General features: G+C 40.1%; 1 protein-coding gene across 2 annotated transcripts in view; it reads left to right on the top strand.

Moving 5' to 3' along the window:
• cacna2d1a (calcium channel, voltage-dependent, alpha 2/delta subunit 1a) overlaps nt 1–21995 on the top strand; it is a 121950-nt gene that overhangs the window by 88725 nt on the left and 11230 nt on the right. For both annotated transcript variants that reach the window (XM_055006822.1, XM_035945000.2), the window contains 24 exons: nt 54–103; nt 270–359; nt 921–983; nt 1753–1836; nt 1964–2038; nt 2731–2802; nt 2884–2955; nt 3066–3127; nt 3514–3590; nt 7864–7924; nt 8014–8120; nt 9964–10048; nt 10218–10280; nt 11326–11444; nt 12610–12681; nt 13086–13153; nt 13237–13275; nt 13375–13446; nt 16563–16715; nt 17762–17814; nt 18290–18345; nt 20146–20272; nt 21018–21130; nt 21875–21957. In XM_055006822.1, coding sequence (XP_054862797.1) covers nt 54–103; nt 270–359; nt 921–983; nt 1753–1836; nt 1964–2038; nt 2731–2802; nt 2884–2955; nt 3066–3127; nt 3514–3590; nt 7864–7924; nt 8014–8120; nt 9964–10048; nt 10218–10280; nt 11326–11444; nt 12610–12681; nt 13086–13153; nt 13237–13275; nt 13375–13446; nt 16563–16715; nt 17762–17814; nt 18290–18345; nt 20146–20272; nt 21018–21130; nt 21875–21957 — 1916 coding nt within the window. The remainder of the gene's footprint in view (nt 1–53; nt 104–269; nt 360–920; nt 984–1752; nt 1837–1963; nt 2039–2730; nt 2803–2883; nt 2956–3065; nt 3128–3513; nt 3591–7863; nt 7925–8013; nt 8121–9963; nt 10049–10217; nt 10281–11325; nt 11445–12609; nt 12682–13085; nt 13154–13236; nt 13276–13374; nt 13447–16562; nt 16716–17761; nt 17815–18289; nt 18346–20145; nt 20273–21017; nt 21131–21874; nt 21958–21995) is intronic.

Raw genomic sequence — 21995 nt, 5'->3', positions numbered from 1 at the left:
TTGGATATTATTTTCTCAGTGTATTTTGTAACAAACATATTCCTCTGCCTTAGGTTACTACTATGAGATCCCATCGATAGGTGCCATTAGGATAAACACTCAGGTAAACACACATTCAATCATAATCGCATACAGTATGTTTGCATCTCACCTTGTCTTTCAACTCCTTCCTGCATCACTGAACCATTTGTGTGTTGCGCCCTCTTGTGGCAGAATAGCTGATGTGCAGGCTGCAAATAAAACTACTGGTCTTTTCTCCCTCTTGGCAGGAGTACTTGGATGTTTTGGGCAGACCGATGGTTAAAGCTGACAGAAAGGCCAAACAGGTTCAGTGGACCAATGTCTACCTGGACGCTCTGGTATGTTGCATGTTTTCCGATACGTGAAAAAGAAGAGATACTGTCATTTGTAATCCCGCAGAACTCTGCAAAAATCTGTTTTATATCATCTCAAATATTTCAGATAAGCCTTTTTGTTGTCTGGTCATCCTGGTCAACACAACTGTTCCAGCAATAAGAAAATATAGTTTAAATTTACTTAAAAAAATGCTGCATGAAGGCATTTTTTGCTTCAGCTCCTGTCAAGATATCCATTTAGGCAACAGTGTAGATAAGAAAGCGAACTGATAAAGGCAGCCAAATGGTTTGGATACTGTCAGACACTGTCAGCTTTTGTTAGTACTTGTCAGCACTGAAATGTGTCTGCCTGGGAAAATCTTATATTTAAGCTGTAGTTGCTGGTTTTTCAATGACGTAGTGATGCCTACGAGACATGAATGTCATCAATCATGAGAAATTGTACAAAAACAAATAACACAACGGGACATGTTATGTATATTTATGACGGGATTGGATTTTGACTGTAATAATTGGCTCAAATGCCTGACATTTGTTGAATATGTTGTATGTTTGATCTTGTAGAAGCTCGGCCTGGTGATCACTGGAACTCTGCCTGTCTTCAATAAGACCAACACAGGCTCCAAGGTATCCAAAAAACACATCTGAATTTATATGTTACTCGTTTGATTTTTATATCTATCTTATTTAATAAAGTAGTATATTGTTCTGGCACACTTATTATACCTTTTTTGATCTTTATATACTATGTTTATTGCCCCTTAAATGCCAACTCACTCCGTCTTCTTTTGCATCTGTCATCTTTGCAGTTGACTCACTGCCTAAATTTACTGTATGTCTGACACTTCGACCCCATGAGAGATTTTAAGTCTGTGGTTTTGGGGACACCTCATAATGTTTACCAGACCAAAAAAAAAAAAACCAAAAAAAACATGAATCCTCTCTATCATCCATGGCTTTTATCTTCCACTTTGTTTTCGCTCTTCCTTATATCCGCTGTTGACGCTGAGCTCCCTCAAAGCTCTCCGCAACAAGGGAATCTCGTATGTCACGAAGCAGGAATCAAAAAGAGATCAAACCTGCAGATCAGAGAGAGAAATGATCCGGTAGCTAAGTGCTTCAAGATGAGTTTACATGTCTGCTTCGAAGGGACTCAGGGTTACCTTCCAGTATGACTGAAAACAAGCCTGGAAATGCCTTGTCAGTGACTCATAACGGCACGTGAAGCTTTTGGGAATTCATCCGTCCAGATTCCTACTGCACCCCATTTCCTTGAAATCATTCAGAATGCACTGAGGGACTTGACTCATCCAGAAAGAACAGGACTCATTACAGTTACTCTTTCTACTGCTGACTGTCTTTTCTGGGGGTTATTTTCTTTGTTTTGTTCTCTTAGAAGTCTCAAAACCAGCTCATCTTGGGGGTTATGGCTATTGATGTTTCCCTGGAAGATATCAAGAGACTGACGCCTCGGTTTACTGTAAGAGAGCCACATAAATGAAAATATTCATGCACAGATTCTATTGTATTGTTACCACAGATGTCACACTTGTAGCAGAACTTTTCATTGTGTCCTTAAACAGACGTTACTCTTCTTTTTCCTCTAGTTTGGACCCAATGGCTACTATTTTGCCATTGATCCCAACGGATATGTGTTACTTCACCCTAATCTTCAGCCACCGGTAGGTCAGATCCCATTTAGAGCCACCAGATATGCCCTTTTTCTGTGGATTTTCTGATGTCATTTTCACACTTGAATTTGCACCAAAGATCTAGTTTGTTTCGCTAAAACCAATTAATTGCTCATTAACATTGTCAAACAGTCATTTGGCAACAAAAACACTACATTCGTAATTATGAACAGACTGTTCACAGTGAGAACACAGAGTCTCAGTGTTTTGCAGCCCTTTAGCAAACCTTTTGTTCCAGAATGTACCTTTGCAGAAATGTTGTCATTCTGCACATTTTAGCATCAAGCTGCTTCCCACTTAGCCTGATCCGTCTCTGCTGCCAATACCATGTTCAACTCAGTCACTACTCTGATGATGTTTGTACTGTTTGGCCGACTTTGTTCTTTGTATATCCCGATCATATGGCCTCAGGATGATGTTTGTTGCTGTAAGGCAACATGTTTCTCATTGACCTTTGAGATAAGCGCTTTTCTCGTAAATTACGTATGCACACCTTTGTAGCAGATGATTACAACACAGACAAATTAATCCATAATTAGTTCCCTCTTTAGAATCTGTTTTTGGAAACAGAAGATCAATAACTGATGTTTACTAGTCGATTTTTTTTCCTTCTTTGTACTCTCAGCCCCCCTATTATAAATTATTGTATATAATAGTGACTAATTGTTTGCGTTTCCACTCAGACTGCCAAGTTTCATGAACCTGTAACACTGGACTTCCTGGATGCGGAGCTGGAGAATGAGATCAAAGTGGAGGTTTCGGAAATACATTATTCTTAATCAGAAGCCCCCTGTATGGTGGATTTGTTTGCTTATTTTTTGTTATTTGGTTGCCAGATAAGAAAAAATATGATCGATGGTCGAAGAGGGAATTACACTATATCGACACTAGTGAAATCTCAAGATGAGGTAACTGTATTTGTTGACGTTCAAGACAACAATAACATAACAACACAGCATCATAGATTGCATCTGTTTAGAAATTTCCATGTTTACTGACAATGCTCTCGCCCTCAAAGCGCTACATTGACCAAGGCCAGAGGACGTACACCTATGCACCAGTGAAGGGAACCGACTACAGGTAAACAACGTTGTTTGAACGTGCTTTGAGCAATGATAGACACGTTACATCAAGACAGAACGCTTTGCAAACCGCACTCCACGAATAGAAGAACAGCAGATGTTTTGCATTAACACACTTCTCAAAATATTTGTCATGAAGCCATTTGGTTCTCCTTGAGACAGGAGTGTGGTCTGAGGATCAGGACAAACTCCAGACACAGTTTAGAGCGATGTAGGTGAAGCCAGGAGAGGCTCATGTTCACAACCTATGTGTACCGTTTGGAAAAAAAGTTGCCTCTTGGTGAAAAGTGCTTCGCAGGATTTAATGAAAGATTTGCAGCGGTGCTACAGTGCAAAATGTAGAAGGAAAGCGTGCTTTTTTTTAACTGTTTTGTCCTCTCTCAGCCTGGCCCTGGTGCTTCCTGAGTACAGTATGCATTACATCCGTGCCACAATCGGCGACACAATCACCCAGGCTAAGTGTAAGTGCCACTCTAAATCAGCTCAATCTCTTGTGCCCTTCTTGGATTTTCCACTCAGTTACATTTACTTTCCATTTGTACGGAGCGTAGACAAATGGTGCTGTGTGGAAAATGACTGCTAATGTTCTCCAGTGACATTATTGCTTTCCATGTAAGGGCTGAGAAACCCTTGTGCCTAAGCTTATGGTTCCTATCTATCATTTACAACACCCCCACGCACACATATACATACATATGTACATCTATACCCACCCGTATACATCTACACAACCTCTGCATGCCCTTGCCACTTGTGTTGCTATGACAAAACACACCCTCAGTTGTGGTGCTGTTTAAAGTTCTTGACACCAGACAGCGGGACCAGCGGCTCCAGTGTCGCCTTTCACACATAAAATACTCATCAGTTCATTTAAAACCAAATATCTCACTCTGTGTCTGTCTGTAAGTGGGTATTTGTGTGTTCAGTCCTATTGTGTAGTTTACAGTGGATCAGAGGGTCCATATGTGTGGCATCAATGTCTCATGTCTCTTTTCAGCTCCGTCTGTTCCCACTAGTAAAAGATGTCATTGACTCTTAGTGTTACTCAGAGGACAGTTTTATTGTGTGTGTGTGTGTGTGTGTGTGTGTGTGTGTGTGTGTGTGTGTGTGTGTGTGTGTGTGTGTGTGTGTGTGTGTGTGTGTGTGTGTGTGTGTGTGTGTGTGTGTGTGTGTGTGTGTGTGTGTGTGCGTGTGTGCGCACTGCATTTAAGATGGAGCCGTCTCAGCTAAGAGTCTCCCTCTGTTGAAGGACATTTAGCTGCTTTTGGTTTTTCGTGTATTCCGCACACTTTGCGTTACTATCAACCATTTTTAGAAACATATCTTACATTTTAAGACATTTTCATACCTCTTCTACAGCCGCTGTATATTCTTTATTTCAGAGACAAACAAAAAAGTCAGTTGGCAGAGACTCGAAGCTTACATGAAACTAGTTATCTGTCACAGGGAGGATTTCATTTTTTCACAGTTTCCTAGGAAGGGCTTTGAAGGTTTTTCCAGCGTATGAGAGTTCTGTGTTGGCTGCAGGGGGTCTGTTGGGAAAAAAAACAGAAAGAACGAAATTTTAAGACAAATGTGGATGTTCTAAAAGTAATGTGAATTTTTTATGACATTGCAGCGGTTGTTTTGCAGCTGTCTCTAAAAGTTTAAGATCATAATTTAATCAATGTAATCACCATTAGTTTATTTTCCAATGAATCTGTCTAATATTTTCTGATTAACTGATTAGTTGTTTGTTCTATAAAATGTTAGAAAATAGTGAAAAAATCTCCAAAACCCAAGATGATGTCCACAAATGTCTTGTTTTATCCACAACCCAAAAATATTCAATTTACTGTCAAAAAAAGCAAAGAAACCAGAAAGAATTCACATTTTAGAAGCTGTAAATAGAGAATTTACACATTTTTTGACAATTAATGTAGTAACCGACGACTAATCAGTTCAACATTATAGCTGTACTGCTCTAACAACAGCAGAGGTACATAAATACGTAACAAAAAGACTAAAACGAGCAAAATGTATGACGCATCAGAAGTAAATTTCATATCTCTGCAAATGAAATTTGTGGCAAAAGGCAATTTGAGTGCTAGATGCCGATAGATTCTGAAAACATGTGATTCCATTAGTGTGGTTCTTTAGTATGAAGGTGATGTAAATACGCAAACCTGCATTTACATGAAAAGTCATGCTGACATTTCCATGTGTTTCTGTGATGAAAGCAGAACCTACACTTACACAACGGTAATTGTTCTATGACATTGTATAGACTTGTATTCATTCCCTGGAACCTTTCTGTAATCACAATCACGCTGGAGCCGCAACTCTGAATCTAAATTGAACGTAAACCGTAGAGTGAAAACTGATTGTTGCCAACATTGAACTAAGTTCCAACAATGTGATGGCATAAACAGATTATCATCCACACGTCATTACCCTCACCTCAACCGACACTACCCAAAACAGCCCTTGTATTTTCCACCAGTTGCTTACCTAAAGTTTAAGTGTTTCCTACTTCTGTATACAATATTCTTATTCAATATCCATTTGAATAAAATATTGTGTAACCCTGTTGGCTTATTTCCTTTCCGACTCTCTTTTCCAATTCCGCTCTTTCCTCTCCTCGACTTTTGATCCTCCTCCCTCCTCCTGTTCTTCTCCTGCCCTCCTCAACTCTTGACCATTCCTGGTGTGTTGGACCCCCTGCAGCGTTTTTGGGCAAGTATTCTCCTCCTGTGCTTTACCTCACAACCCCCATCTTCTTCTCCTTTCTCTCACGCCACCGGCAGTCTTTGGATGTAACTTAACTTGTGTGTCTCAGTTCGCTCTGTGTGGCGTTGCAGACTCACAAACACTGTTTTTCTTCATTTACTGGCTTCTGATTAATAATGACAATTCTGTTGCACTGAATCAAGCTGGCGTTCCCTCTCAGAAGCAGCGCTTCGCATGCGATGCGTGCCCACAGTGCGTCGCAGACAGTGTGTGTGTCTGTGTGTGCATATATGTATTTAACCCCCCACCTGTTCCAACGGCCCTCAGATGTGGTTTTGGCACTAACCCACTGTAGCAGCAACAACAGAGGACAGGATGTTTGCATTATTTAAAGGTGAAGCCATAAAGGAGAAAGCTGTGAGTCTGTACCCAAAACATGAGTTGTCCTTGTTTTCTTCGGTTTTCTCTTTTTTTTGACTCACTTTGAGTTTTACAACCTTGTTAAATAACTCCTAATGAAAGACAGGATCCCTCTTAACACACTAAGCTTCGTCTCTTCTGTCTGTCCCACTGTGTGCTTTGTCATCACTTTTGTCTTGTTAGTGAGCATCAAGTCTCCACAGAACATTGTTAAGCTCTGTGGTTTATCTGAAACTGAAGCCTGACTTGTGTCTGTTTTATCCTCTCTGAGACAATGAAAATACTGTAAATGTCAATTTAAAAACTCAAGTGAAGTGGAAAACATATCATGTCCCAGATCCCCACATCTATTTGTCATGCATTTGGTAGTCAGTGTAGGTTCTCGTCTTGCATGTTTCTATGTGTGAGACTGATTCAGGCTGACATTTGCTGTTATTTTGTCCGAATATTTCATTTTGAACAAATTCACAAAACTAGCAGGTGTAAAAAGGCATGCGAGAGCGCTGAAAATAAATTCTCTCATCACTCCCCAAATCTCTCTGCTATACATCATCATTAGATACTTTGTTGGATTAGAAAGCAGTGACCAGAAATCAAAGAGAAACCACATTGGTGCAGTTATTTCCCAACCGTGATCAGCAAAGAGGACAAGGTCATGTTGTCATGAGAAAATTTTGCTGCACCGAATAATCAGCAGTGCTTCAGAGAATGTCAAAAGAACATTAGCGTTATGAACTGTGGTTAATATTCCTCAGTTCATTTCAATACACAGTTTTGTAATGCAAATGCGTCACTTGAGTCTAGTATCGGAACAGATTTGCCGGATCACCAAAAGAATGCTAATACTAATGCTAAAAACACATCTCAATCATAACTCTAAAAACTTCTAACCACACTTTAAGCCTCTCTTTATGTTCTCCATCAGCACTCTCCATTTACATCCAAAGGCCTGAAATCCTTTTGTTGGGAATGCAATATTTCTATTCAGGACTCGCTCTGTGAATAAAATATTGTCACCTCTGACCCCTGTGGTTTTACCCTGTCTTTTTTCCCCTTTCTTTTCCCTCTCGTCTTTACCTCCCTGGGGGATGATTCTCTTGTTCGCTCACTCTCTCTCTGCTGGGATTTTTTCCACTCCAGGGAAAGATGGCAAGTATTTTTTCTTTACTTTCATGTCTCTCGTCCTGTTCTTGAGCCTTTACCCTCCTCCTTTTATAGACCTGATTTTCAGCTGTGTTCTTTACATGTGCAGTGTCGACAACATGGAGTCTAATTTTCTAAGTTATGTGATAAATATAGCCCCTTTTTTAATTTTCCTATGTAATGTCTGTGAGTGCCAACCCCTGCTTTACTTTAATCATAAGCTGGTCAGTGTTACATTTGTGGAATTATGGCATTTTTCTGCTCTGACTGTCAAGAGACAAAATCTCATTTCAGTTTGTGGTCGCTGTAGGATTGCTTTCTTAATGGTTCACTGTTATATATTCAACAAGTGTTGGTCTCTGCCCAGCGGAGCGCCATCTCATCTGCATACAATCATTCTTTCAGCTTAATATTAACTTGCATATTGTTGGAAATCTCATAATATTTTGTACTTATCATTAGTTTCTGAAAGCCTGATGGCAGACAAGTTTGATGAATATGGCTACACGTTCATTGCACCGAGGTAAGATGACATTTAGTTTATTACCTTTTTTATGGCTAACATGACAGCTTTGACTCGGTATGACTATAAAGTTATTTTGTTTCCCGCAGGGTGTACTGTAAGGACTTAAAACCACCTGACAAGAACACGAACAACACTGAGTTCCTCATGGAGTTTAACAACTACATCGACACCAAGACTCCAAACAACCCCATGTGTAAGTACAATAAAATGCAGAAACATTCTCCAAAATTCTCCTTTCCATATTTCATGCTCCAGGTTACTATGACATTGTCCCTTAGAAGCTTTTATTTTGGATCTCTGCAGCAGACTTTGTTCTCACTAAGATTCCCATTTACATCTGACAGTGTTTGCTATAGTATGTTTATGTGAATCAATGTCAGCCATCTGGCTCAGCATTGAGGTGTGCATTTAACATTTAATGGAAGAGTGCCAACCCTGATCCTGTTCCCAGAGGTCTCCCTTTCCAGTGAAATACAGGTCTGGCTGGATGGTTTGGTGTGCATGACCAAGCAAAGCTTTGTAATGTGGAACCCCTGTGTTCGTGTTACCCATTTGATGCTAACTCTAAAAGTCTGACCATCACACGCCTGACTGCACATGTGTGAGGCACGTCGACTTAGATGTGACACACGCGCGCTCGCACACACACAATATTCGGCAGTAATACGCCTTCCACACCCCACCTATAGCCGCTCGACCTCATCCAATTACTTTGTGTTTGTGAGAAAGAGCAGGACACGTCAAGCTGAGAGCGCGAGCGGAGCAATAAAACACAAATCAGGGGCCAGCGGACCTTCTCCCTAACATCTGACCAATGCATTAACATCCTTGCCACTTCTTGCATAAACTCATCGATATGAGTCACTCCCGAGTAAAACAAAAGGTCCCCAGATATTCATGAAAGAGCTCCTTTATTGTGTTTCACAGTATAATTTGATGGTGTGCATTTAAGAACTCACTTCAAACATCTCAACATGATCAGTCCAATAAAACTTTTCACCCAATTGAAATATTACTTTCACCGTTATTAGCTGCTAGTTTAATGGAGTCCACAGAGAGAGAGGGAGACGGGAGTCTGGCCCATGTGGACCATCGGCGGCTCGAGCATCGTTACACGCTTTGCTTGGTTAAGCCACTGCAGTGGCGAAGAAGTTGAAGTACATTAGGAATTCCTGGGCTGCCCTCAATAAAGAATCCCTAATGAAAACCACCACACAGGGAGGGGGGGTGGGTGGGGAGGTGGGGACTGAGGGAAATAAAGTGTTACACCAGCTGTTTTCTCTGATGTGTGTGGTGTGTCATAAAGGTTGGTGGAGGGGATGGGGGTGTATGGACGAGCCTCGATGTTAATGGACTGAAGCGGGTCATCGAAAGGGTTCAAAGAGGCGGACACTCCCGAAAAAATGGGCTTTTATCGCCCGTTATGGTTGTCATGTGGTTGTCGGATGTCTGCGAAGATATTTTTTTACACCTTTTACCAACCTGCCAACTCCACCACAACATTAAGCGTGTCCGTTAATAGGCTGTTGTAAATTAAAATGCATATTTCATGGCTTCAGTGTCGTCATGAGATTGTGTCTGTTTTTAATTTTAAGAATCTTCTCTTCAAAGACCTTCTTTCTTGAAAAAAGTATCTCATCTGTCAGATTGCTTCAGTTTTGTTCCTGCAGTGTGCTCACTCACAACTGTAGTAATATGTCAGCAAAAGCTTATTCCCACATTGCACTCAATTTCCATTTGATTTTGGATGCTTATATTGTGATGTAAATATTGCATTATTTCCAACTCTTTCCCTACTTTGTGGATTCTGACTTTATTTTTGTTTAATTTATTGGTTTGTGATTATCTTTTTTCCCTTCTTTGCTTTTTCACATTATTAGTGTTGACTTTGCAGGCTATTTTTTTTTTTTTTTTGAAAACGAAAGGGAACTTCAAACTATAAAGATGAGACATCGGCCTGTCGCTGACAATTTCTGTACCAGCAGATCAAAACAAATGTTCTTCAAAAGTTAGCATGTTGATATTTCTCTCTTCAGGTAATGTGGAGCTGGTCAACCGGTTGCTCCTGGATGCCGGCATCACCTCGGATCTCATCAAGTTTTGGAAAGAAAACGAGTTGCAGTAAGTGAAGTCCCAATATTTGGTGTTTGGTAATGAATGTCAAAGTGCGACAATTGAATACAGATGGTTCAAGTATTTCAGCATCACCAGTAAATGTCAGGCCGGCACTAAGCACATTCCAGATTTTTGTAACTGTGTGTTTTACAGCTTTATTTTCTCTGTTCGTCAGACATGGTGTCCTGGCCAGATTTGTTGCCACCGATGGAGGGATTACACGGGTCTACCCCAAAAGGTATTTGTCAAATGATGAAGGAGGGGGTTGATTTAAGAGCATGGGAAGGAGGATATAAATAAATGTTTGGGATTATCTGGTAAAGAAAAATGATGTGGTCTGCTAAGAAAGCTGTAACTTCCCCATGTAGCTGCTTTATGTTTTGTAAGTAATGGCATAACAGCAGATCTGCTGGATTTTAGACCTTCATCCATCCACTGCAGCATGTCTGTAGTGGTATAGGCTAAGAAAAGTAGCCCACAGGCCCTTAATTTTAAATCCCCAGCTAATTTTCTCAACTTCTCTTGGGGAATTTCATGCTTTCCCAGGCCAGATTGGGTGTATCGTAGCTAGAAAAAAATCCCTTGGATCCTGCCAGCAAAACATGACTAGAACACCACCACAGAGAAGCATTCAAGAGGCATCCGGTTCAGATCAAATGGTTACACTCAATGAAAAGAAGCAGTGATTCTACTGTAGTTTCACTCAAGATATGCATACTTCTCACCCCTAATCATGAGCCCAAACACCCAAAGTGTAGTAGCGAATCACTAGCTAAAACCCAAAATCATTGCTACATGTTGGAACATACACTGACTTCAGTAGCATGTAACATGTCATGAATATTTGAGGATTTAGAAACTTGGGATATATTTCAGTCCCTGTGCAATTAATGAGATTAGACTGTGATTACAAGCAGAAGTTAGACAGAAGATATGGGTATAAATGCAGTGTTCAAGTTCAGATAATAAAGCAGAATTATCTTGAAAGACAGGGATGTAAATAACTATATCGTCTGCATAAGAGTACACTTAAGAACCATGTTCATTAAGGATATTTCCAAGAGGAAGCTCAGGAAGAGAAAATGCATTGGGCCAAACAAGTACTTAAAGAACCCGCTTATAGAGATTATGACGGCAACATATAGTAATTATAAATAATTATAAATTAACGAGAGTAGGAGTACATGGATCTATATGTGTATGGCGTGTGGTGTGTTTTTATGAGGAGAGGTTGGTTCATGTTAACATTTGTGTGCATTTCTGTTTGTGTGTGTATTTGACAGTGCTGGATTTTACTGGAAAGAAGATGCAGAGACGTACGAGTCCAGTTTCTATAAGCGCAGTTTGGACAATGATCTGTACATCTTCACTCCAACACCCTACCTTGCCAAAGAGAATGCCAGTGAGTAACAGCCAATATGTTGCACATACATATAATGAATAGAGTCTATATGAGGTGCGATCAAAAAGTTCTGAGACTGCGTCTTTAAATCCCAAAAACCACCTAAATTATATTTGGCTGCCATTCTCTTTAAGTTATCACCTTTTCCTTCTCTAGACTTGTAACACATCCTGGAAATCCAATTCTGTAACGTATCTAGCACCATCTGGATCTTCTGCACTGTGGCAAAACCCTTCAACTTCAAGTACCTGATTGCCATTGCACCACAGGATGTTTCAGTAGAACTAACATTTACAGTATGTCCCTGGGGAACTAGTACACAACGAACAACCTCAATAATGTTAAAAAGAACAATGAGCATCCCCTTTGTGCCCTCCTAATCAGACATGCCTTCTTCAGTTTTGGAGACTATGAGCTCTTCCACTAAAGACTACTGTATAGTCTCTTGGTCATAGCCTCGGACCCACCATTCGAGCTTATACCATCCCTGGCCTGTTGACAGAGATTCTTGCAGATTTGTTTTATGGTGCTGGTCACAAATATGCACACAATTCCAATACTGTTGATCGTGCAACACGATGCACAATCTTGACCCCCTAAAGATACTGTTCACACCTGTTCCATGTGCATGTCTATGCAGGAACAGAATCTGAACTTTCTGATCACACCTTATACGTATATGTATACTGTTACCAAATTAAGTTTGTAGTGCTCTTAAAATTTATTGAATTCTCCACAAAGGTGTTTCTGTTTTTTAGCTTGGCCTCACTTGTTTAAATTGGTAGTCAAATTAATGGAAACACCTGTCAGTGTAACACAATACAGCAATTCAACAGCACCATAAACTACAGCCTCCAAAAATGATAATGGAGTTGATTTGGCAGCTCTCTCTAAATTAGTTTCGACAAAAATTGAACATCATGAACTTCATGGAGGTGACATTTATCGCAGGACTGCTGTATTAGGCTGCATTCATTTTAGCTAGGTGCTCCTACTAATCTGGTATACAGCCAGAGTGATTTAAAAGAACGCCACACTGGTGCGGGGGACACAATCAGCAGCAGTTTAGCAATTTGTAATGAAAGGGCCAATAACATGTTATTAGCCTTGTAGTAAAAATGAGTGAAGGTGCATTTTCCATACACTGTTTCCTTTGTTCGTGCAGCAAGTGACGACTCGGTCCTCGTGAGTAAAGCCGTAAACCTCAAGATTGATGATATCGTACTGAAACCAGCTGGTAAGGACACACACACTCACACACACAGACCAACACAAAGAGTATTTACATTTTTAAACCTAATTTCTCAAGTTGTATCTTTTTCTCTGCCACCTAAACATAAACACACTCACAGCCATGCATCTTATTTACAGTCCTAAATTTAAAAGCCTATAGCCTTCACTGTTTTCATGCTTCTGTCTCTTCAGACAGTCGCAGGCTTTTATTTAATGGCCACTACTTGTCATTTGTCTATTTCTCCCTCTTTCTTTGACATACACACACAGACACGCATACACAAACCACACATCAAGTTGTCTCGTCTCCTGTGATCTTTAGCCAAGTTTGCATTTTCTAAGTTCAGAGTGTAAAGTTGACACAGAGGTCTGATATGATCTACGCTCTTTGTGTTTTTTTTATCCCAGTGGTCGGCGTGAAGTTGGACATCAGTGCGTGGATGGCGAGCTTCATCAACACAACATACAGGACGAATGTGAGTAGATTCTATCTTGCATGACACATGTGGACACACACTGGATCCACGCTGTAACTTTTGCTGCCCTTCTGTGTTTAAAGTGCAATGATGAGATCTGCGGCTGTCAGAGAAACAATGAGGTAAGATGTTTTATAACATATTTGTCATTTTTTTGCTGTTAGTTGTGGATAAGATCGTGGGAACGGAACATCGGTTTAATCTTTTCTGTGTGGTTCCAGTACGTAGACTGTGTCATTCTGGATGATGGCGGCTTCCTGGTGATGTCCAATCGAGAGGAATATATAAGTCAGGTGGGCTTTTACGTTTCATTTTACTCACATGCATAAAACTGTTAAACAAGGCAGATAAAAAGGGATGTAAGGTGTCACAAAAATAAATCAAATGTCATAATTTTCTCACCTCACTTTATAATATTTCAGGGTTCTCTAATGCCTCATAGAACAGAATGATCTATGATTCTGTAATTCATTCTGTTAACGACTTACTAACAGAATTATGTTATTAGTTCTAGCTGTTATATAAGATGCCTTATTAGAATGGAACCATATTTATTTTATTAACTTGTGTTTCCTTGTCTTGTGCGGATGTATCTGGTCCAAATATCTTGACATCATAGATTATTTCTTTACTTATAGAGAAAAAGCATTTTTGTGGTTCTCATGCTGATTTATATCAAGACAGTGTAGTAATTTAATTATACTGTAGCAGCATCATGGGATATCACATAATATCTCCTTGTGATTAATTTGTTAAATGTCTAGTGTGTCAGACTTACGGGTATTTATGGAAGAAGTGGAACATAAATTTCATAATTCTGTTTTCATCGGTGTATATAAGTAAGTTTTTTTTCTTACTTTAATGAGCCCTTTACATCTACAGATAGTCCTATTCTACGGAGAGCACTATGTTATACCATTATGTTTGAATAGAATATATCTAGTGCACAGATTGGGGGGAAAAATGATGATTCTATAGAGGGCTTTAGTATTATTTTTGCTTTTTTGTGGCCACTGTAGTTTCTTCTAGACGTATAGAAAGGGAAGGTGTAGCAAGGGGTGTACTTTTGGTTGTAATTTTCAGCCTTACAGCTAGATGGCACTAAATCCTACACACAGCACCTTAAAGACTACTATTTGAAAAAACGTGCACTTTTTTCGTCATAATTATTTTAAGTTTCACGTACTAACTTTTGTCTGGATTTTTGTTTCACAACTTTTCATCAGCAAATGGATGTCATCAGCACACACACATTTTTTTTTCACGTAAAATAATCAAATCTGAGCCTAAATTTTTGATTCATCATCAAAATCATTGTACGCGTCTCATTTCAATATTTGCCAAAATAGTTTGCAGTGACCAGATTCTATAAAGAACAACAAATTCTGCACTCCTCAGAACAACTAACTGACTCAAGTGTAACCAACAGTCATGTGAAGAACATTCACAGGCTTTTCAGCTGAACTGGGCTGAACTGCAGGCTGTGTTTTCACAGAGCAGGTAGGACACAAAACAGCAAATGTAGTGAAATATCTATGGAATGCAAAGACACCATTTGTTCTTTTCTGGTAATGATAATACCATTGGGCACTTGGAGAAGTGTTAGGCATGTTTATCTCCTTTTTTTAGATTTTGTAAAAATAAATATTTAATATTTTTAAACTGTTTACAATAATTTTTGACACTTAATCTGGGTTTTACTGCACAGAAGACATTTTTGAAGTCTTTCTAAATGTAGCCATGATTGTCTTGATTCCATAGAGGTGCAGAACGTAATATTGCAGTTAAAAAAGAAAAAGGGGTTCAAATATTTTTATTAGAGAAGTATTTTCAGTTTTTTTGACCTTAGCTGAAAATCATTTTTGTCAAAGTGCTAAGAATGAGTTTCCACACCTAGAACTTACTGTTCTGTGTAAAGCCCTCACTGACCTTGTGGAACCAGTATAGTTTTGATCAAAGCACCAAAATCAATCATGCATTATTCACATCCTAAACAAGGCACAGTTCGATCTTAAGGATTCAACTGATACTTAATTGTGAGCAGTTAAATCTGTTGTGAATCTTCAGTGAGTCTCAATTTTCCTTCCACATCATTAACTAAACATAATCAAATGAATCCATACAAACACATTTTTATCATTGTTTTGTATTAATCATTGTTACACAAACATAAACCCACTCATATTTCTACCCGCTACACCGTTGTCTTATGGTAAATGCTAACACTGGGCCCCTGCTGTCGACTGAGTAAATGTTTTTTCATGCGGCCTCAGCTCCTTCCCAATCAGGGCTGGGTGTGCGCTGGATAAATCAGTTGCCCTCTGAAGTTTGGCAGCAGCACTAAAACCCAGGGACCTTGTTTGGAAAAGGCTGTGTGCCCTCAATCATATTTCCTTCAGGAGCAAAGTTTCTTTCTCTCTCTCTCTCTCTCTCTCTGCAAGCTTCTCGCCTTCTCTCCCTCTTTATGTCTTTCTCTCTCCAGCTCATTCCTTTTCTTTCTCCAAAAAACCCCCCTCGGGGAGTCTGCAGGCAACAGGGCTGTGACTGTTAATTCATTATTTGTGTTATTGCACAGGGAAAGAAGAGAAGGCTCCCTTTACCGTATAGACTGGAAGATTTATATATCCTTTGGCCATTAGACTAAAGAGGAATGGATATGTGGAGGACGGCTTGTTAACAGTGACCTTACGGAGTGAAAGGAAAAGGATAGTTTGCATTTCCTAAAACTCACACACACACACACACACACACACACACACACACACACACACACACACACACACACGACTCCACACAGATGGATCCTACTCACTGTACACACTCCCTCCTGGATAACCAAGTACTTAAACACTTCCATGCGCACGGTCATGTCACACCTCTGAGATGCCGAGACAAACTGCTTCCTCTCCGTGGAAATTTATGGCTGCCTGGTGGACTGTGTTAATCAGATTATAATGAAGTCTATCATCCTGGTTTGAGGGTGATTTACTGTGTGTGCGTGTGAACATTTTCTGCACACATTCTCGACTGTTAGTGCATGTTGTGCAAGGCATTAACTCTTGTAAACTGAAGGTATAACGGCGTTTAAGCGCTCTGTAAATGAGAAATATTGAGGAAATCCCCATTCACCTGCGTTTATAATGTGTAATTTTAAAGGTTTGTGCTCCTACAGAGAGTTCAAACATTCCTCAGTGGGCCCTTGTTACTGAAACCATTTCCCCTTATGCAGTAGTGAGGTCAGGCACAGGCTGGTAGGTTTTGCCTCTGGGCTCCAAAGCAGGCATGTGTCCTATTATTTATACCATGATATTGCTTAAGTCTCTGTTCCTGTTTGGATTCTTGTTTCTCCCGAGTACCTGAACCCTGCTACATAAACACTTCCAACCCTCCTCTCCCCTCCCGACGTCAGATTGGGCGTTTCTTCGGTGTAATCGATCCCATCCTCATGAAAAACCTGGTCAACTCGTCCCTGTTCACCTCTAAGAGCACCTACGACTACCAGTCGCTGTGTGACCCCGAGAAAGAGAGCAAGGCGGCTGCAGGCCTGCGATCCGTCTACGTGGTGAGTTACATAAGCCAGAAACCGTCCACACACAAACACACACACATGTGCACAACCACACTTACACGTTCACACCTTTCGATAGCCATACATTTTCCCCTATGCGTGTACACATGCAGCCATTTCTACCTGCCTTCTCACACACGTACACACACACAAAGCATCACTCACTGGGGAGCCATAAATCTGGACGGAGCAGATGAGAAGGGAAGCAGAGGGTATGGTGAAAGCGTTAGAGTGGGAGTTGCAGTAACAGTAACAGGATTAGGTGGTCCAGCACGCTTGGCTAACACAGCGAGTGATGTAGAAACAGCCGCTGTTTCTCATCACTTACAAAATGCACAACTCGCAGCAAAGCGATGCAAATTGTCTGCAGACAGATGAATTACTCTTGATGCTGGAAGGCTCAGATTACAGGGAGTGGTAATAAGCTGATACCTAATAAAAAGATAAAAGTATTCTTAGCTATTCACAGTTTCAAACATCTCCCCCTCCCCCTCACCGAAAAGCCACGTCATTTACTGACCATAAACATGTACAATACGCTTGAATCGAGTGACTAAGGTGGGATGAAAGATGCAGATATGTTCTGATCAAAGACGCTGTCGATAGCCAGCGATGCCTCTAACACGGTTAGTTAGGACCCCTTGATGACTCAAGCCGCCATCAAGTGAAGAGAAAAGAATACAGCACTGATTCACCAAAACAAGGCCCTCGCATGCTAACCATAATCAAAACAGCATGTTGGGCCTTTTATTCAAACCGTGTGCTACTTTGTTTTCTCACTGGCTCTTTGTTTACATATTTATCCTCGCATCTGTTGAGGAGGATTGTGTTCTAATTTCCTCCGAGAGGGGAGAGAATAAAATCTCTGGCTGGACCTTTTGGTCTTTGTGCCTGGTGAAATTGGACAATCTGCAGCCACTGTAAACACAAACAGGATGTTCAGAGTGGCTCAACCAGCTCAAAACGCTTCCTTAACCTTCATTAGAGATTAGATTTTGTGCTTTTCTGATATTAATTCTCATTTTGTTTGTCCCTCTCAGCCCACAATAGCAGATATTTTGAATCTAGGATGGTGGGCAACAGCTGCAACCTGGTGAGTCTGGTTTTTTGTTTTTACGTTTTCTAACATGCTAGGCATTAGTGTCCTCCTTTTTTTCCCCAAATGATGAAGAACTAAAATATACAGTAAAAGCCATCACTGTAAGTCCTTAAAACCAGGTTCTAATGGAAAGCAGGCAAGGATTTGCTCCTCCAAAAGGACATATAGCATCTGTTTAATAGCTGAATTGTTCCCAAGACAGTCAGCATTCCACAAAATCTTCCCTTGATTTATGCTCGGCCTCACTGTCTTGATGCCATTAACAGCTTGTTTTACAATAAAACTGGATTTTCAGGCCCTTGACAATGTGGCCATAGTCACAGTATCAAAGCACGCATTAAGACGTTTTTAATTAAGTACCAAAATTAGATGCAATTCAAATCACATATGTTGCTTGTTTAGTTTCACCGATGTGTTGTTCCAGTGAATCCAGGCATGTTTCATCTTTGGGATTTGTTTTTGCTCTTAGGTCAATACTGCAACAGTTGCTGGTCAGCATCACGTTCCCCAGTTACATGGATGCAGGTGACTTCTCATTTGTTTCACACATTTTGCTACATTTATCCAGCTGAGCCCAGATGTCGTCCCTGTGAAACTGAAATAGTAATTAATACGTATTTTTAGTTAATTTGAAAAGGCCTTAAAAGATCTCAAACGCCGTAGGAACAGCTCATCTTCAGAGGATTTCAGATGTCACACATGTGAGCCAGACCATGCAAGTGTGGAGTTGTGTATACTTTGTGCGTACACAAATGTGGTATTAGAAAATACAGATTACCAACCGCATCAAAACAAAACCAAATAACAGGCCTGTTTGTGTGTTTTTTCTAAAATGACGTGTGATGGAGATGTTCTTTTAAACTAGAACACTTTCGGGCCATATGGACATAGTTTTTTTTTAATTTACCGAAGTTTTGATACGTCTGTCTGTTAAATTTCTTCTGCCTCCATAATACAGTGTGACAACTGAATTTATTACCCAGAGAAACTCGCACATCCTTTCTCAAAAGAAATGTTTTATTTTCTGAATCAGTACAAACCAATTTTATTCACCTTCTTTGTAATTAATTAAAGAAGTATTCAAAACTATTATCGCGACTCAATACTCCTAGCATGAAATAAGAAAACTTTATTCAGTTTTTTAAAACTTTTTTTGTAGTTTTTCTGCATTAACAGTAGATCAAATTACTATTTATAAAGGAAGTAATCTAAAAAACATTGTGATAAATTCACCAACAATTAAAGCTGACTAAAGTTTCCCTTTGCCTTACTGTATTAGTAGCATGTCAGATTTTTTAACGCATTGCTTTGCCTTTAAAATCGTCAATCTTGCTGCAAGTTTCCAAAGCATCTCCTTCAAAAAATTATTTCTGATAGGTCTGATAATTCCTCTGCATACTAGGAGATTGTATATATGTTTGGGTTTTTTTGTTTGTTTGTTTGTTTGTTTTGCTGTTGTCAGGGCTAATATCAATCATTTGCAATTAACCAGACCAGTAACTGATATTAAATGAAAATCTTGGTGGAAAAATTAAGAGTAACCTTTGTTACACTGCCAAGGAACGCAGCGGAGTTATGTGACGATCTGCATACGTGTGTCCATCTGTTTGTCTGTTCTCAACATTTCTCAAAAACAGACTAACGGATTTGGATGAAATTTTCTGCGAAGGTCAGAAATGACACAAGGACTAACTGATAAGATTTTTGACAGTGATGCGGTTTATCATCTGGATCCACGGATTTGTTAAAGATTTCCATATCATTGCGAGATAGTGGCATGGTGTCAATGTAACTATGATGACAAGTGAACGCTACGTCAGCTGCCTGCTGCTGATCACATGATTGTGATCCTACTGCAAATCCAGTTATTGGGACTTATCCGTCAGAAATCATACAACGACTGAGCAGCAATTTTTTGCATATGTTTATTTTAAAAGACAACTTTTTGACATTTGACTTGCATGGTTTCTTGACTATCAGTCATGATGTATAACTAATCAGAATCTGTTGTGGGTGGGACATTGTGCTTTTAATTATTTATTTGGTCTGGAAATGAAAAATATTCAGAAAAATACTGAATACATGATCCAATAATTAGTCAGGCCAATAATCAATTGATCTCCACTTCATGCTACAAAATTAGCAACTAACGTGAAAACATATGTGACAAAAAACACAGCTCTAAATGTCTGCAAGTATTTCTTAATGTTTGCTCAATGTATAACTAGGCAACCATTTACTACAATGATAATATGTAAATATTGAGTTATTGTAAGTGTGTGGTATTAGATAAAGATCTGAATATATTTGCGTGTCCTTCTACAGCTGAAATGGACGATGAAGTATCCGATGCCATGCGGCAGGAGGTCTGCATCACAGAGCAAACTCAATACTTCTTTGAGACCGACAACCTGTCTTTTAGAGGCTCGGTCGACTGTGAAAACTGCTCCAGGTAAAACTATCCACAGGACACCTAAAACCCTTCTCAGCTCCACAGTGGGCCTTTATGCACACGTGCATAGAGTGTAGCTACAGTCCAAGTTAGAACAGATACGTTTGCGTCCATGAGATATAAATGAAGTCCCCGGCGATGGCACGAAGACAGGGCTGTAAAAATTCACATGCCATGAAGGTGAAGTCAAGTCACTAGCGTGGACCACCGTCTTGGCATGCTTGTGTGTGTGATGTGTGTATGTATGGTGTTTTAAGGCCCCCTCGTGCCGGCTAATGGAGTGCCTGCCCGCATGCCGTGTGGCGTTCCTGCACATTAGCTGCACACACGTTTCTTTTTAACGACCGCCATAAAAAAGCAGAGAAAATCATTTGTGGACCAATGACATGTGGGTTTCAGTAAAGTTCTCGGAGGACAGTGGGGTGGCACAGCAGGTTTGCGTCCCCTTAGGAATAAAAGCAGTTAGGGAAATTGACTGAGTGTGCTTTTCATTGTGTTCAGGAGTATTGCTTAGTCATGTACGAGGGATAATTAGTCTACTTTTTGCAGCAGCTTTTTGGAGAAAACTACATGAAAGCAGCAGACTGGAGTCACCGTGTCTTCTCTTCTCTGCTTTCTGGTTAAATATTCAACTTGGTGCATCTCTTGTGAGCATGTTTGAGTGAAACTGTATCTTTCCTGGACTCCAGCCCATGTGTCAACAACTGCTCTTGTGTCTCTCGTGTGTCTGTCTGCTTCTCTCCAGGCTCTACCATGCTGAAAAGCTGCCCAAGACAAACCTGGTCTTTATCATCACTGATGCAAAAGGCACCTGCACGTCATGTGACACGAAGCCGTTAATACAGGACGAGCAGCAATGTATCCTTTTACCGAACGCAGCTATCATCTGGCAGAGAGCGTTTGATTCAGTCAACAGATGTTTCAGAAACTTTTATCTGGATAATCACAAGTAGAGGCTTAGATTAGGACTTCTAGCGATTAGCAAATATTTTTACCTCTCTCTCTTTGAAGGAAGCTTGCAGGAAACAAAAGAATGTCCTAAAAGGCTTGTTTTCCATCGCTCATAACTCCCAGTAATCAATGTTTCCCTCATTTGCGTCTTTTAAATCCCACAGCGGGCATTTCCGCAGTAATTGACATTTACAAATTGGCTCATAATTCAGATTCGTCTGTGCTGGGTTTCTCTGCGAGTCTGTAAGGCAGATGGTGGTGTGGGATCAGTCTGCTGAATAGCTTACAAACAAATCTATGATGTTCTCTCAAATACACAGGCCTGTGGTCAATTACAGATAAAGCCGCTTGGAGAACACAATGCTCGAAAATGACTGCCACATCACTGAGGTATTGAGCAATGGGCTGGAAATCCAAAAGACACAACTTGTTTGTTGTTTCACTAATCGTTCCACAATTATACGGGATATCCTAGATTTGGACATTAATCGAATGAGCACTAGTGATCTTCTCTAGTAATCAAGATGTTATATTTACCAATTTTGCAGCAATCAGAGATGAATGTCTTTTGGACGAAGCACTGTTTGCGGCTGCTACTTCAAATGCAAATCACCCACAAGTTGTATTATGTTCCTGACTTTACTCATCCAGCTAATGGGCCTAATCCCTGTGAAATGGCTCTGAACCCTCGCTACAGGAAAGGGCCTGCAGTTTGTTTCGATAACAATGAACACGTAAGTTGCTTTCATCAAACCCGGACAGTCTGAACTGC

Source organism: Amphiprion ocellaris, chromosome 21 (assembly GCF_022539595.1).
Source record: "Amphiprion ocellaris isolate individual 3 ecotype Okinawa chromosome 21, ASM2253959v1, whole genome shotgun sequence".
In the NCBI taxonomy this organism is placed as follows: Eukaryota; Metazoa; Chordata; class Actinopteri; family Pomacentridae; genus Amphiprion; species Amphiprion ocellaris.
Note: the sequence above shows the minus strand (reverse complement) of the source record. Positions and strands in the feature narration are given on the sequence as shown.